Here is a 16,232-nt window from a genome sequence, read left to right as displayed (position 1 = left end):
AATCCCCATTTGATGCCGTCGGAGCATACAATACTACACTGTTTTCTCCTAACAACAGACCAATAACACAATGGCTCGATGAATAAATACGGAGGCGAGCTAAAAGAAAATGACCAAAAAATAGACCAATATGTAAAGGTTAATACTATACATAGACAAATAATAAGAGAACACTACAACACGTTATTAAGATGATAAATAACGTCAGTACCTATAAACTTTACTTCAAGACCATCATGTAGTGTTTGTGAACTTGATACAGAATATTAATTAACAGGTTCTTGGTATCTTCCGATTAACTATTTCCAAAATAAGATGAGACTCTTTTTTTCTAAATAATCATGAAGCATGTTCAATAATTTATCGTATCGAATTGTGTTTGGGAACTAGGATTCTTGACATAGAAAATGAAGATGTGGAATGATTGCCAAAAAGACAACTTTACATATGAACCAAAATAACGTAAACTTAGCACTTATAGCTCCCAATATAGCCTTCTACAAGAACAAATTTCATCATGGGGAGGAAGCTATAATAAATTTGTCAACATGACAATTGGATCAATTGAAATGAAAACAATGCACAACCTTCTTAATGTTCAAAACAATAGACACAAACTAAATATACAATGACTTTAGTACAGGCTCCTATCTTGACTTCGTCACAAATTGGTTTAGTTTTAAAAGTTTGCTAGGGCCCAACCCTCCAATTACATCAAACTGTGGTCTAACGGCACACTATACGACCAAACAGTAAAATCTGTTGAAATATGCTCGATTTATCAGACCGATTAAAAGGTAACACATAACAACTAACAAAAGCCCTGAAGACACAAAGTATAGATATAAGAGAACTAAAATCTAATAAAATCTAAATCAAAACAAATGGCAACTAGTCAAAATATTGTCTCTAAGACTATAATATCTATTTGTATAAATCAAACATTTTCACTCATATTTACTCACGTAATAATCATATGTGGATTTGGAAAAGGTTTAAAGAACGTTTTAGCACCATGTACCAAGTCAGAAATATGACAGTTGTTATCCATTCGTTTGATATGTTTGATTTTGCAATTATAAGGAACTTTCTGTTTTGAATTGTCCTCTGAATTTGGCATTTTTTGTTTTCTTACTTTAAAAAACTTAAAAACCTAAGTCTTTTTCTGCAATTCATTTTCTCAAAACCTTTTCTAACCCTTTATACCACCGTTCCCGATGTCTTATTAAGAAATTGTCGGATAGAAAAAAATCTAAAAATGACTTCAATGTCCAAATGCATCCGCATATATTGCTCTGAGATACCATACATTATATAGAGAATAATACATGGCAAAATCCGTATCATATGTCGTATCATCCCGAGACACCAATATCAGCCCAAGGACCTTTAGGCCCGAGGGATGATATTGGTCGAGGGTGATACGGCATGTGATACGGATTTTGCCATGTTTTATACGCTTTATCATATATTTCAACAGGAGAGTTAAATTATATGAACTGTTCACTGGGTTACCTTCAGTTCTACTTTTGTCTTGTTTAAAAAGCCTTAAAAGAACTGCTCAATTACTTAATATCCAAAGCACCTGGGTTACCTTACAATTTGCGTGCTGTTGTTTTAAAAACATTTTGTTTATTATTGTATTTTTTCGTGTGTTTTGTATTTTTTTTTTAGTGTGCCAAAAAATATGAAAACTTGACGTTCTTGACGTCACATGTACATACCAAACAATGACGTCATTCAATAAATTGCGTCACGCCCGAATGACCGTACCTATTTTGAGGAAAAATATTTCTTAAGCAAAAAATAAAATAAAAAAAATAAATAAAAACTGACTGAAAAAAAAAAAAAAAAGTAGGGGTGTGATAAGGTGTAAAGGTGTGATAAAGGGTATGCGATAAAGGGTAAGGATGTAATAAAGGGTATGCGAGAAAGGGTGCGCATCAAAGTTGCGAGATATGGATTAAACAGCAGGCTATTTATCAAATATTCAAAACTACTGTATTTACTACTAAACATATGCTAAATTTGGTTAACAGTGAACGGAAAAGGTAAAACATGCTACACCGAAGAACAAAGGATCAATATGCTAAAGTTCTTATCGACAATACTTTTGTTGAATTCGAAGATTGATTTTTTTCAAAACATTGTCAGAATTCCTATCGAACTTCTGCCTCTTCTTTTAACATCTTCTTAGTTTTACATGAGCCAGGGTTCCTTCAAGCACTTTTAAAAACACAAGAATATCACAAAAGCCAGATTATTTGCTTTTTAACATTCAGATATATCTATGATGTTTGATACGTTTACTGTGTTTTAGCTGTTGATTTTAATAGTTGATTCGGAACTTTCCGTTTTTGAATAGTCATCAGAGTTCGGTAGTTTTTACTTTTTACTTTAATTAACTTTCCAATTTTTCTGATAAGGTTTCATTGATATATTCTCTTGAACTAGAAATCAAAGAAACAACAGACCCGGTTTCCAATGCCTTTATTTTAGATTTATACCTCGAATTTGACATAAGCGGTCAGCTCAGTATTAGAATATATGACAAACAAGACGATTTTCATTTTGAAATTATCAATTTTCCTAATCTTTAGAGAATAAACTTGATAAACCAACATTACCTGCATATGGGATATACATTTCGAAACTTATCCGGTATTCAAGAACTTGCAACTTTTCTTCTTTTTTTTGTTCTTTTGTTGAGAATTTGATGCAGTTGCAAGTTTTTTGGGGTACACCTAAACGATTTGTCTCCATTTGTCAAAACATATGATAAACTTAATATGGGATCTTCAAAAATTACAGACTTATTCCTCTGTTATTGTCTGAATTGACAATGTCCATCTTGACACCTCCAACATGTGAGCACTATATAATAATAAATCTTAAAGACTCTCAGTTTTGTATTCAAAATGAGTATGCAAAGGGGGAAAACTGTATTGTATAGAACAATGTATATTCAAAGTTTTCGGTTATATATTACCTGTATTACATTTTTACCTAAAAAATGGCGCTAATGAAGTTTTTTTTTCGGTGGAAATGAAATATAACCTTGTGGCGCTAATGAAAGATTGGATTATTAAAAGATAGCTCAAATGCAATCTTCCCATTATAATAGGTCAACCAGAAAAGTTACTCGAATAAAATTACCTAACAGACGTCGGGTTTTATTTTAAGATTTTAATGTCATTACATGATTGTAGCGATATAAAAAAAAACCTACTCAGCGATTGGTTGATTTTTCAGGGCGTCACTCGGACGTTCTAATTGTAAAATGTACAATAAATCAAACTATAAATTGGCAATAAAACTTTGTACATATGAACAAGTAATATACATTTTTATCTTCATATTCACGACCTTTTATTATTCAAACAGAAGTACAGACTAACAAAAGAAACAAGACGTGAATGGTAAACTAAATTAGACAATTAAACAATTTCTCCAAATAAAACTTTAAGTTTGATAACTTAATAATAACAACAACCAAAAAAAAAAAAGATTTTCAATGAATAAATAAATAAAAATTTAACCAAACTGTCATGTATTTGATAAACAATAAAAAAAAAGTATACAATTCAACAAAAATTGAATCATATACATTGTATATACAAAAAAAAAATTTTAAAAATAAATTGAAAAATATTGTTATTTCATTTATTTGTAATAAAGCCTATCAACTCATACACACTATACAAAAACCACAAAACTATGGGATATCCATTTTCTTAAATTGTTTTCTATCATATATTAACATGATGAATAATTAAATTATGTTTTTGATGAAATCTCAATTTTATATTACATAAATTTTAAGACGTGTACAGACAGATTGAAATCGTAAATTGTAAAATATAGAATAAATAAATCTATTGGATTACAAAATAATAATGAGTAATTATTAAATTACAAAATAAGTATGTACAAACGAGTGTTTTATAAACTAGACACTTCTATAAAAAGTGTATATTTGTGATATTAAACTTTCGATAAAAACAGAAACAAACTTTATGCTCAATATTAGACAATCAAAACTGATGATCGCAGACACTTCTTTTTTTTTCTAGACGGATTGCGTGCGATAGCAATTTTCATCCTGTTATCTATGCTTAGGTTATTTTTACCGTAAATATTAAAAGAGCTAACGGATAAACAGTTACTGACTATTATTCACCAATTCAGTCAATTAAAAGCGTATTGCTTCATTTTTTGTATGTTTTTATTTTGATTTTTTATTGGTTAGGAAGGGATTTAATGTTTCTTTTCTATTCCATATCATAGGATCGAGCATTATTTTTTAACTAATTGATAAAAAAAAAAAAGATTGCGTTTACAGAATAGAAAGTGATAGGCCTTTACAACTGAAAAAGGGGTAAAAGAATAGAGAATGATAAGTCCTAAACTGCAAAAATATAGATAAAAACCCTGAACAATTAAAGATTAAAGCAACGAAACAGATAATAAAATTGGGAATAGAAATGGGAATGTGTCAAAGAGACAACAACCCGAATAATTGTAAACAAACCCAATCAAAACTCAACACAAATTTATAATTTCGTCTCCTTAAACAAAATCATGCATCTGGGTCCATAGAAACAACTTCCACGAAAATGTTATTGCAAAGATCATTTAAATGCTATGTCTTTACAATTCACAATGGTATAACCTTGTTGTTTACCAAATATCAAGTTGATTTGACCACAAGGGGAAAGTAAATTATATTAAACCTGGTTGTGGCGGACGACGGGAGATCTTACTGAAAAAAATTGAACCGTTCTTTTGAAAATGATAACAAATAACATTGTGACATGTTCGACTATAATTCTTAATTATCTTTCTTTACAATGTTTGATTGAAATTTTCTGAGTTTCCTCTTATTCATTTTCAACATTTGACTACACTTTTGGTCTTTTTATGTGTTTTCAATTCAGCAATTCAATTGTTTTTTTTTTTAATCAATTTTTATTTAGGAATTGACCATCACTGAAGTTATATTAATTTTCGAGTTGCACATCTGTTGCAGTAAGATATTATACGACAATGTTATTACAAACACTCAAATAAGAAGGATAATGTATATTTTTAGGTGATTGCGACTCCTGTCTTATAAAAGTCTCATGTCCAATATTTAAATATAAGAGTGTCGTGTCGTGGTACTGAAAATTGTCCAAGCAGATTTAAGATTCAGTTTTATCATATTAATGAATATTTATAAAATGTTGAAATCATTTTACAGCTAAGTACTAATATTTTATTTGCTAAACGCTTAAAGCATCAGCCCGAATTTAAACTCATTTTAAGCATATCTGATTGTATTAACTCTGCGCAGATGATTAAGTTGTAGACGAGGGGAAGAATTATCCAACTAGTCGAAAGCGAACTGACAATGCCATGGGAAACAAAAAGGTAAACAGTACTAACGGAAAGAATTGTGCCTGATGTTCATATGATGCAATCATAATCTTTCAGTCAGTTTAATTGAAGTCTGGAGCTGGCATGTCAGTTAACTGCTAGTAGTCTTTTGTTATTTATGTATTATTGTCATTTTGTTTATTTTCTTTGGTTACATCTTCTGACATCAGACTCGGACTTCTCTTGGACTGAATTTTAATGTGCGTATTGTTATGCGTTTACTTTTCTACATTGGCTAGAGGTATAGGGGGAGGGTTGAGATCTCACAAACATGTTTAACCCCGCCGCATTTTTGCGCCTGTCCCAAATCAGGAGCCTCTGGCCTTTGTTAGTCTTGTATTATTTTAATTTTAGTTTCTTGTGTACAATTTGGAAATTAGTATGGCGTTCATTATCACTGAACTAGTATATATTTGTTTAGGGGCCAGCTGAAGGACGCCTCCGGGTGCGGGAATTTCTCGCTACATTGAAGACCTGTTGGTGACCTTCTGCTGTTGTTTTTTTCAATGGTCGGGTTGTTGTCTCTTTGGCACATTCCCCATTTCCATTCTCAATTTTAGTGTCCAACAAAAAAAAAAAAAACGGTAGAAAACTGAAAACAAAGCAATACGAAACTAATTAAAAATCGGTGTCTCTGTAGATACAATATCTTGTTGATAAGTATTGACAAATAATACAGGATGGTCTTGAAGTAAATTTTTAGGGATAGACGTTGTTTACCATCCTAATTGCGTGTTGAAGTCTTCCTTTTTTTGTCTGTATAATTTTAATCTTTACAGTTTAGTTTATTTTTGGTAATATCGTTTTGGTGTGGTATGGTATTTATACATCCCTTGTGTTATTGTGCTATGGTCAAGTTTTGTTTTATTGTCTTTCTATTTCGATATGTGCTATATAGATTGCTTAAACTCAATATGGGAATATTTTACCTTTAACATTTGTTTGGTTTGTGCACACATTTTTGTCAATATAATGATATTTTAATGCATAATTCATCCAAATGAAAGATTTAGCAAGTAACCAGTTTAATCCAATATTCTACATAAAGATATTCCTGAGCGACATATATTGGGAATATTATAGTTGTTTTCCATTTGTTTTATGTGTTTGAGCGTTTGATTATGTCATTTGCACTTCCAAACAAAAATTTAAATTACAAGTAAGTGTTTTTATCATAAGTTTTAGACTGGCCATGCATTCCATGTTCGATGAATATATATTACTTAGTTAAATGATAAACTCAAAACTCGTATATTTAGTTACACAGGAGTTTGTGGTACTATGAGAAATAAAAAAGATGCATACTAAGAACATACATTTTATTTGAAAAAGTAAAAAAAATCTACGGATGTTTGATATCACTTTATGTTGTTACACACTCCTTCTGCCTTCTTTTTTCTTAATATCCTGTAAAATAAAAGAAATACTTGTAACTTTGAAGAGAAAAGGAACTTTTGTAATATACAAATGTTATGTATTCTAAACACTACTTCGTTTTCTATTGTGCTATTTTACATCTTACTTATTTCGGTACAAACTATAAATGAAGACGTTAATGAAATGTTTTCTAAAAATATACATTTTGTTGAAAATATAAATATTTCAGTACCTGAAGATTTACCCACTTTTATCGTTGAGAATTATATATCCTCATCATTTTTATAGTAAATAAGATGCATATCTCAAAAACATAGTCATAAAACTCATTTAGTATGAAAGTGCGAATGGTAAATATGCCGTATTATACAGATATACCCAGAGTTAGATCATATTCTTAATTAAAAGATTAAGTGAATAGTTTTGTATTTTTCCCATTATAACTCCACCAAAAACTAGGAGTGAAATCACGTGTTCTGGAAGGGTAAGCATTTCCTGCACCGTATACGACACCCGTCGTGTTATTTCTTTGTTCGGTAAAGTTGGAAAGTTCTTATGACTGAGGAAGAATACCAGATATGATTTCTGACACACTTTTGTCATAATGGCCAATCAGCTCATGACGGCGACTGCAAAATTTCTTGAGTGATGACCTTAACTTGATTGATTCATAGATCCTACTCTTAATTAAAAGATTCAGCGAATAGTTTTGTATGTTTTCCGATTAAAAGATATACGAGAGCTGTTGATAATATTTAATCTGATATATAATAGAAACCTACCTCTCAGACTCAGTCCTGAGTTAGATCTCCATCCTGAATTAGATCTCCATCCTAAATTAGATCTCCTTCCTGAATTAATTCCCCATCTGTCAAAACGTCCTAATCCACTGTCCAAATGACTGCTTCTGTATGGATCATATGTAGCTGCTCTTTTGTGTCCTAAAGAAGTTAATATTATTGTTATATCTATCCAGCATTAGTACAAGTATTAGTTCATATGATACGATATGTTGGTGATTTAACAATACTATAGTATTAATGAATGGGTGTTTTTATAATGGCCCTGTTATATGTCCAAGGTCTGTAATAATGGTCGAGGAAGTCTGTAATGGCCCGAGGCAACGCCGAGGGCCATTACAGACATCCGAAGCCATTATTACTGACCGAGGCAAATAACAGGGCCATTATAAAAACACCCATTTCTTAATACATTTATTTACCAACTGAACAAAAGTGTATGTGTTGCTGCGATTACAGACATCCGAGGCCATTATTACTGACCGAGGACATATAACAGGGCCATTATAAAAACACCCATTTCTTATTTACATTCATTAACGAACTGAACAAAAGTGTATGTGTTGCTGTCAACTTGATGTACCCTCTTACTCTTTTAATGACAGTTTAGGTTGAAAAAAAATATTTGTACTTCACCATGATAAAGTTTTTAAATATACCAAATATCCAAGATATTAAGTTGAAAGAAGTTATGTGTTGAAAAACAGGATAAACAGTGAACGCTTTATATGGTTCTTTAATGTTGGTTGCTGGTTACTAAATAAAATAAAATACAATAAGGTATTATACTCTTTACAACTTAATTTTATTAACTTTATTAAAAAACCTAACTGGGCTTAATACAGACAAACTGGGCATTAATACAGGGCCATTACAGAAAAACAGGGCCATTACAGAAAAACAGGGCCATTACAGAAAAAAACAGGGCCATTACAGAAAAACAGGGCCATTACAGAAAATATGTAATTTTTAATAAACAGTCATTTTTGGCTATAATGTACTTAGTTGGTTAATAAATGTAAATATATAGTATGTAGACCAATCATTGCACCTCATCCTATAATAATATGTACCAAAATTGTTTTGCATTTCAATCAAAGTAAATTTGGAATAAAGAAACAACGATAGTAACGTGACGTCCACAAAAAGTCAACTTTTAAAAATGAGTTATTTAGATATGTTGCATTCATATATTGATTAAAAACACATTAATAGTAAATATGAACTATTGTCAAATTAGTTCTAAACATGCAAAACATTAGGTAAATAAATTATTAATAAAACAAAACATTAGTTATTTTATTTTTACGGTTCCGCAGAGTAAAAGTTTGGATGCAATTTGTGTAGTCCTATCTATAGAAACATTTATCGTTTGGAGTTCGGTTCAAATCGGGTTTTCTATGATTCAATTTGGTTCAAGATGAAATTTGTAGACATTTATTGTTAAAAGAATATATCTTTAAAATTAACACAAAATGGATATGTTTTTTAACTAGATCACAAATAAAAGTAGGCAACAATATGTCAAAAAGGTGCAATTTGGGTAGCTTAATGTTCTATAAAAATGAACACTTTTTGAAAGAAATACTTTATATTATACAATCTCATATTGATGCTTTTGTCGGTGAAAATACGTCATTTGAAAAATAAGAACGCATATTATATTGTAAATATGAAACCCTTATGGCAGGTTTAAAGAATAACAATGGATATATCTATGTGAATCTGTATCTATAACAATGTATAAATTTATATAACTTACTTCGATATCCACCATTTAATCCCCCTGACAGACGTCCACCATTCCAACCACTATTCCATCCATTATTAAGCTGTCTACTATTCCATCTACTTCCCAAAACTCTGGATCCCTGTGAACCCCATGATCGTTGATTATAACTGTTAGCAGTAGCTAAAGTAACCAGTACAGCAAGCACGACAACAAAAGCTAAGGTATTCATGGTTTCTGAAAAAAAAAGATAAATTGTATCAAAATTATTATATCAAATGTATTTTGATTAAAACTACAACATATGTATTTACGCTACAACAGGGAAAATTGAAATCCTTAAAAAAATCAAACTACGAATGAAAAGTGTCCATTGCTAATAATATGATACAGCAAAACGCGTTTGTCTGATTCATTAATTATTCGAAAATTTAAATTAAATTTAGTATACACATTTATCGTTTTCTCTCCTTTTTGTTCCTTTGACTCTTAAATCATTTAAATCACCGTAAGTTATATACTGATAAATGTATGACTTACATATATTTTTACGATTAATGTTTTTGTTTTTAAGTGAGCTGTTATATCGTTATAAGACTATGAGAGAGAGCGAAAAAAGAGAAAACACTATACAACAAAGTAATGCTTTTTCGAGGGATGATTTAAAATTTAAAATATGCATCTGGAAAGATATGATATTTATTTGTTTGAAACACTAATAATTCCAGGATTACTTTGTCTATAGAAAAATAATGATATAATTGAAAAGCTGGAATGATAAACATTTTCCAAATTGATATGAAAAAATAAAGTAAAAAACTCACCTGTGTTTTCTTTTCTTGAGAGTATTTGACGAGTGAGACAAGATGTGATAGAGAACACTGAGATAGCATTCCGCTTTTATACTATTTTTTATAAGGAAATACTTCTAAATAGGGAATTGTTTTTAAAAACCCAAACCACACAAGTAAACTACGTAGGTTTTAAACAGTTATATGTTGTAAAGGTTACCACTTTGATCAAGATGTCAATGTCATTGGCTGGATGTAAAGTCTCTAATGTTAAGTTAATGAGCACATCTGTCATATACAAATTACATATCAATCATTATGCATTTAGTTTTACTATAATGATAAGGTATAAACAGTTAGAACATTTAGAGTTCGAAATCGTAGAAAAATTTTAAAGGTCATTATTAAAAATATAGACATGTTACGTTATGCCTGTAACTATTTTCCTGGCTAATATTTCCATAATTTATTAACAAAAAAATCGAAAGAATACGTTCATATTTATACTTTGGATTTTGTAAAACTGTGACAAAACTTAACACACATTTGTCACGCCACTTGTACTATTTCTTGCTAATGCGAATGCTCTAAATTTGGCTATTTGAAACTGATATGCATTTTTGTGAAAAGAATTCAAAAATTCTAAAGAGGTTGGAAAATATTATTTTATATGATACCTGGTAATTTATGATTTTCTCTAAACGTGTGTCTTTAATTCGTTTACGAGTCAAAGCATCAACAGAATAATTGAAAGAGTCATCTTTAATGATCAAATCTTCTCCTCTGAGTTTAAAAAGCAGAGGACTCTAAAAATAGGATTTTTTTATTGAAAAAATCGGATCAATAGTATTTTAATATTTGGGAAGATTCCTGTCACTGAAACACAACCATGGCGTACACCAGAAGAAAGTAGAATCATAGTATCTTATTTTTTTTAACTTAAGTATGGTTTATAGTGCTTATAACTATCTAATAATTTTACTTCAGTTTTAGTGCTTTCTTTCATGTCTCATTATTAGGCTTTATGAGAACGTTGATTTTTTAAAAGAACTGTGTTCTATCAAGGTGTTTATATTACCTAATAAAAGTGAGAATGGAAATTGGAAATGTGTCAAAGGGACAACAACCCGACCATAGAGCAGACAACAGCCGAAGGCCACCAATGGGTCTTCAATGTAGCGAGAAACTCCCGCACCCGGATGCGTCCTTCAACTGGCCCCTTGTGTGGTTTTATGATGACCTATTCCTTGGGAACATGTTCAACTATTCAAACTAAAACTGTCTTTATTACAAAAAATCTTTTTTTTTTTTTTTTAATCTATGTTTTATTCTTTTTAATTATTTCAGTGATAATTATAATGGACGTCATACTCATCTCTCATTGACAGATTACACATATAAATTACTTTTGATAACTATTTACACCACTGGGTCGATGCCACTGCTGTTGGACGTTTCGTCCCCGAGGGTATCACCAGCCCAGTAGTCAACACTTCGGTGTTGACATGAATATCAATAATGTGGTCATTTTTATAAATTTCCTGTTTACAAAACATTGAATTTTTCGAAAAACTAAGGATTTTCTTATCCCAGGCATAGATTACCTTAGACGCATTTTGCACAACTTTTTGGAAATTTGGATCTTCAATGCTCGTCAATTTGTCCTTGTTGGCTTTATAAATAGTTTGATATGAGCGTCACTGGTGAGTCTTATGTAGACGAAACGCGCGTCTGGCGTACTAAAGTATAATCCTTTGTACTTTTGTAAATAACATACATACATAATATAATAAAAAAAAAACTAAAACAAAAGCAGACAATAAACACTGAGGGCTAGAAAATTTAGAGAATTTATTATCTACATGAGCTACAGGAACAGTTTTTTTTAGGAACACCATGTGGAAATAAACTGTTTGAACTGTTCCAAAGTTAAGACGCTCCGTGCATGGTTAGACAGGGAGTTCTACAACTTTGCTGTCTCAAAGCTTAATCTCATTCTTCCACCATCCTTACCAATTTTTGAAATAACCTCAAAATGTGGTGCACACTTTTAAATTAAAAGCTGATGGTTATTCAGTGTATCACATTTCTAATGTTTTTTCTTCACAGACAAAATATGACAGTCATTCTTAGGATCAATAACAAAGAATAAGTAGTCGTCTTTCCCGCAAAATAGTACAACAAACAAACAAACAAAGGACAAAATAAAATTAAACCGAAAACAAATACAGTCTGTCGATTGTTGTCTGGATAATTTTTATGCAAATAAAATATTAAAACGAATTCTTCATTTTATTTATGAAAATATACCGCATATCAATTAGTATGATTATTAAGGTTTGTCGAAGGTTTAATTTGTAACTAGCACTGGACTTCTTTTGTTTAAAATTCTCATTGACTTATTTTGATATAAGCGTCACCGATGGGTCTTATGTAGACAAAACGCACATCTGGTGTATTAAATTATAATCCTGTTACCTTTGATAACTATTTACTAGTGGCAAATTGATGCTATCGTTAGCTAGCGATATAAAAAATCTTCTAACTTTCTCTTCAGTCTCGTTTCTTCATTCACATAATTCATATTGATCTCTGCGCACGTAGCTTTGACCCATGAGGGTATTATGGTACTTGTTTTATTTGTAAAATTAGTTGGGATGCTCAATAGAAATAAGAAAAACACAAAAAAGTCAGTACACGCTTATACACTTCAAGGGACTTATCTGGTATCTAGTATTTTTTATCTGGGAGGGTGGGCTTGTCAAAATACAGGTCAAAATACAGGGGGGTCAGTTTGTGGAAAAGGGGGGTTCAAATTTTTTTATAAACTCAAAGTGGGGGATCAATATTTTTTGCACATGGAAATGAGTAGTTTAAATACTTCAAGAGACAAAATATCAAGAAGAACATTACAACAGTCAAATGGAAATATATTTTACCACCATACATACACAATGTATCTATAAGTAAGATATATCCCATAACTTTGGTGATGTAGTACGCTGTCATTTTGTGTCATTTTATCCCATTCAGAATTCATAGATGCTTCATGACCCGAATAATATCGCTGCATTCACTACATTAATAACAAGCATTAATGCCAATTTATGTAATAATCAGCCTAAATGTTTGAAGGAAATTATTATACGTATAAAAATTCATATCACACTGCATCATGAAAGAATATAATGTAGAGCAATACATTCTCCAATAAATGGTCAAATATTCTGTATACAAACAGTTGATTATTGATACAATAGATGATTCTGAGATGCCGAACACACTAATGTACCCTTTTGTATCATTTATATCAGATTCCTTTGGGCATCTATACCTAGCTCTCATTCCCTCAAAGTTTGTTTTTTAGGCTAATAAATCAAACTTTGGGGTTACTATCACACATTTATAAATGAAATGAAATATGACAAGAAATAAATCCCTCTTAGTAAATAATGTGCTTTTACTGTTTTAAAAAGTTATCTTTAATAGCCCAATAGACAAGGGAAATTAGAAAACAAATCAGAAAATTTAGACTCCCAAAGCACTGGCTTGCCCTACCCACATATATTCGTGAAAGAGTCCTACATGTATGTCAAGGCAATTTTTCCTCAAATATGGTTTTGGACTGAATCCACTGAGAATATTTCATGTTTACAATATTTCTGTGAAATAACATGATACAAGTGTTTTGCATGTTAAAATTTTGGCATGTTTATTAGACAATGTTAGAGGGGGGTCACATCTTTTAAATGTTTTTACAGGGGGGATCCCATAAAAATAGATAAATTTTATGGGGGGATCAAGAAAATTTTATTTGATTCCAAAATGACCAGCCCCCCTCCCAGGTAAATAATGATAAGTCCCATAAACTGTTACTTTTTGTGTTTGGTATATAAAAGCCGTACACTAACCCGTACAATGGCCAATTTATTCATGTGTAGTGTTTGTCTTAATGTTGAAAACAAATAGAATTTTTGCTTGTTTTAAATATTCTGTTTGAGGTAACTGAGTAGTAACTTATAGTAAGTTCAGCAATTTATTTCGATATGATGTTGTTATCGCCTGATATCATTAATCAAAGACAGAATAGTGGCTTCATAATTTCCCCTTATTATCATAGTATTGCGACACATACACAAACAATTATTTTTAACAAAAATCGCACATAGGTAAACAATTTTAAAAACTGTTCTAAATTCAAAATATTATTTTATTGTTTATGCTAACCGCAACAATTGTGTTATTGCCCCTGTGTTATTAATGTTATAAAGAATGACAAAATACTTGAATGGATATAACTTATTAATAGAATACACTAAATAAAGGTAATGTGGGAAAATACGTCATCGCAAACTTTCTTAATAGCTATGACAAAAGTGTGTGACGCTTGACACATTTTTGTTTTATGTAACCTTGTTTTGATTATAAATTCTTTTAAACATATAGATATATCTATTTCATAATATACACTTTTGATATGGCTGTTAACGTCACAAAAGATTTTTCTTTATCACATGAACAAGCTATTCCATCAATTACCTAATTGAATTATTGATACATGTTAGAAAGCCAGTTGTAAATTTTCATCTAAGAGACATTTATTTTTAAATTGTATTATAATAGCGTGTATATGTGTTGACGGGCTTTATTACACAATGATAAAATGACAATAAGTTCATTTTTAGTTCATTGTTTTTTATCAATATGACTCAATTTTTGTTGAATTTTATACTATTTTATTGTTTATTGAATTAGTGACAGTTTTGTTTATTTTTATTTTATTTATCCATTAACTTTGTTTCATTATTATTATTTTTTTCAAATTTTATATTTTATGATCGGTACGTATTTCGAAGTTTTTAAATTGTTATATTAAGTTGAGCATTATTGTTGTTTTTTTTTATATGTTATAAATAAACCCTTTAACTTTGTTTAATTGCTAATGAGAATATAAATATGTAAATCAAAATTTATATTACTTATGGCTTATTCATAGTTTGATTTATTAGACATTTTCTAATACTGGCGTCCTATTTACGCCCATGAAATATTAACCAATCGCTGAGTAGGTTTTTGTCATAACTTTATATACAAAAAGTCGTTACATAAACACTGACGACCTTAAGGTGGATCATCGGCATATATTTCTTCAGATATTTTGTTAAATACTTTGCCAAAATAAAGAATTGTCAAAGTCTTTTTCAAAGATATGATAAAAATTATGGGTCACCGTGCTATTTTTGACGCTACAAATCGTACAAAAGTACCCAAATTGGTATGTACTGATCATGAAAAAAGCACGTTTTTGTGAATACAATGAAATCTATGAGATAAACCTTTGTAATATACTTTAAGAAAATAAAGATAAAAAATATGGGGTTACCGAACTCATTTTCTTGCTACAAGTTAAAAATGAATATCAGTTATTTAATAAGATCTATTTTGTATATGATTATATTTTTGATGAACTCCAATACTGTGTAAATTTTTTCCTATGTCTTATTAGATCAATAAAAATTAAAAAATTAAAATAACATATTATACCCCTATCATTCTAGTATACAATTTTTACTTTAATAGTTATCTCCTCTTAAGGTAGATTCATGGTACAACGTCATCTTGGATTGTACTATCGCAGTACACAATCAGTCTATTTATAACCCCAAATCTGCAAATTTGTATACAGAGGTGCACTTTTATTGGTTAGACTGTTTATATGAAGAAAACTTGCTGATCTTATACCTGGTTGTGGCGGACGACTGGAGATCTTACTGACTGTAAACATAATATACCTTTGTATTGTAGTCTGGCATTATAAAATACTTTACCAATTTACAGACATATGTAACAACAACAAAAAACAAAAAAAACCATAAAACTTTGTAAGATTATAAATTTATCAACTATTTCACCTGTGTTTTTGTATTTTTGATCGTCGAATAAAAATAGAACGGTTCTTTTGAAAATGATACCAAATAACATGCAAAGATCACATGTTTGACTGTAATTCTGAATTATCTTTTTTTACAATGTTTGATTGAAATTTTCTGAGTTTCATTTTCCACATTTGATTATACTCTTAGTCCTTTTATGTATTATTAGAAACTCAACTGGTTT

General features: G+C 30.3%; 1 protein-coding gene across 1 annotated transcript; it reads right to left on the bottom strand.

Moving 5' to 3' along the window:
- Nucleotides 1-6,722: 6,722 nt before the first annotated feature.
- On the bottom strand, nucleotides 6,723-10,304 carry LOC143073703 (uncharacterized). The gene is made up of 4 exons (XM_076249465.1): nucleotides 10,149-10,304; nucleotides 9,358-9,561; nucleotides 7,578-7,736; nucleotides 6,723-6,825 (listed from the first exon to the last, which is right to left on the bottom strand). Exons 2-4 carry the CDS (start codon nucleotides 9,554-9,556, stop codon nucleotides 6,818-6,820), a joined length of 366 nt encoding a protein of 121 aa, XP_076105580.1. The 5' UTR covers nucleotides 9,557-9,561; nucleotides 10,149-10,304; the 3' UTR covers nucleotides 6,723-6,817.
- Between the last annotated feature and the right edge of the window lie 5,928 nt (nucleotides 10,305-16,232).

This window comes from Mytilus galloprovincialis, chromosome 4, assembly GCF_965363235.1.
Source record: "Mytilus galloprovincialis chromosome 4, xbMytGall1.hap1.1, whole genome shotgun sequence".
In the NCBI taxonomy this organism is placed as follows: Eukaryota; Metazoa; Mollusca; class Bivalvia; order Mytilida; family Mytilidae; genus Mytilus; species Mytilus galloprovincialis.
The sequence above is the reverse complement of the archived record's forward strand: the minus strand, read 5'-3'. Positions and strand labels throughout refer to the sequence as shown.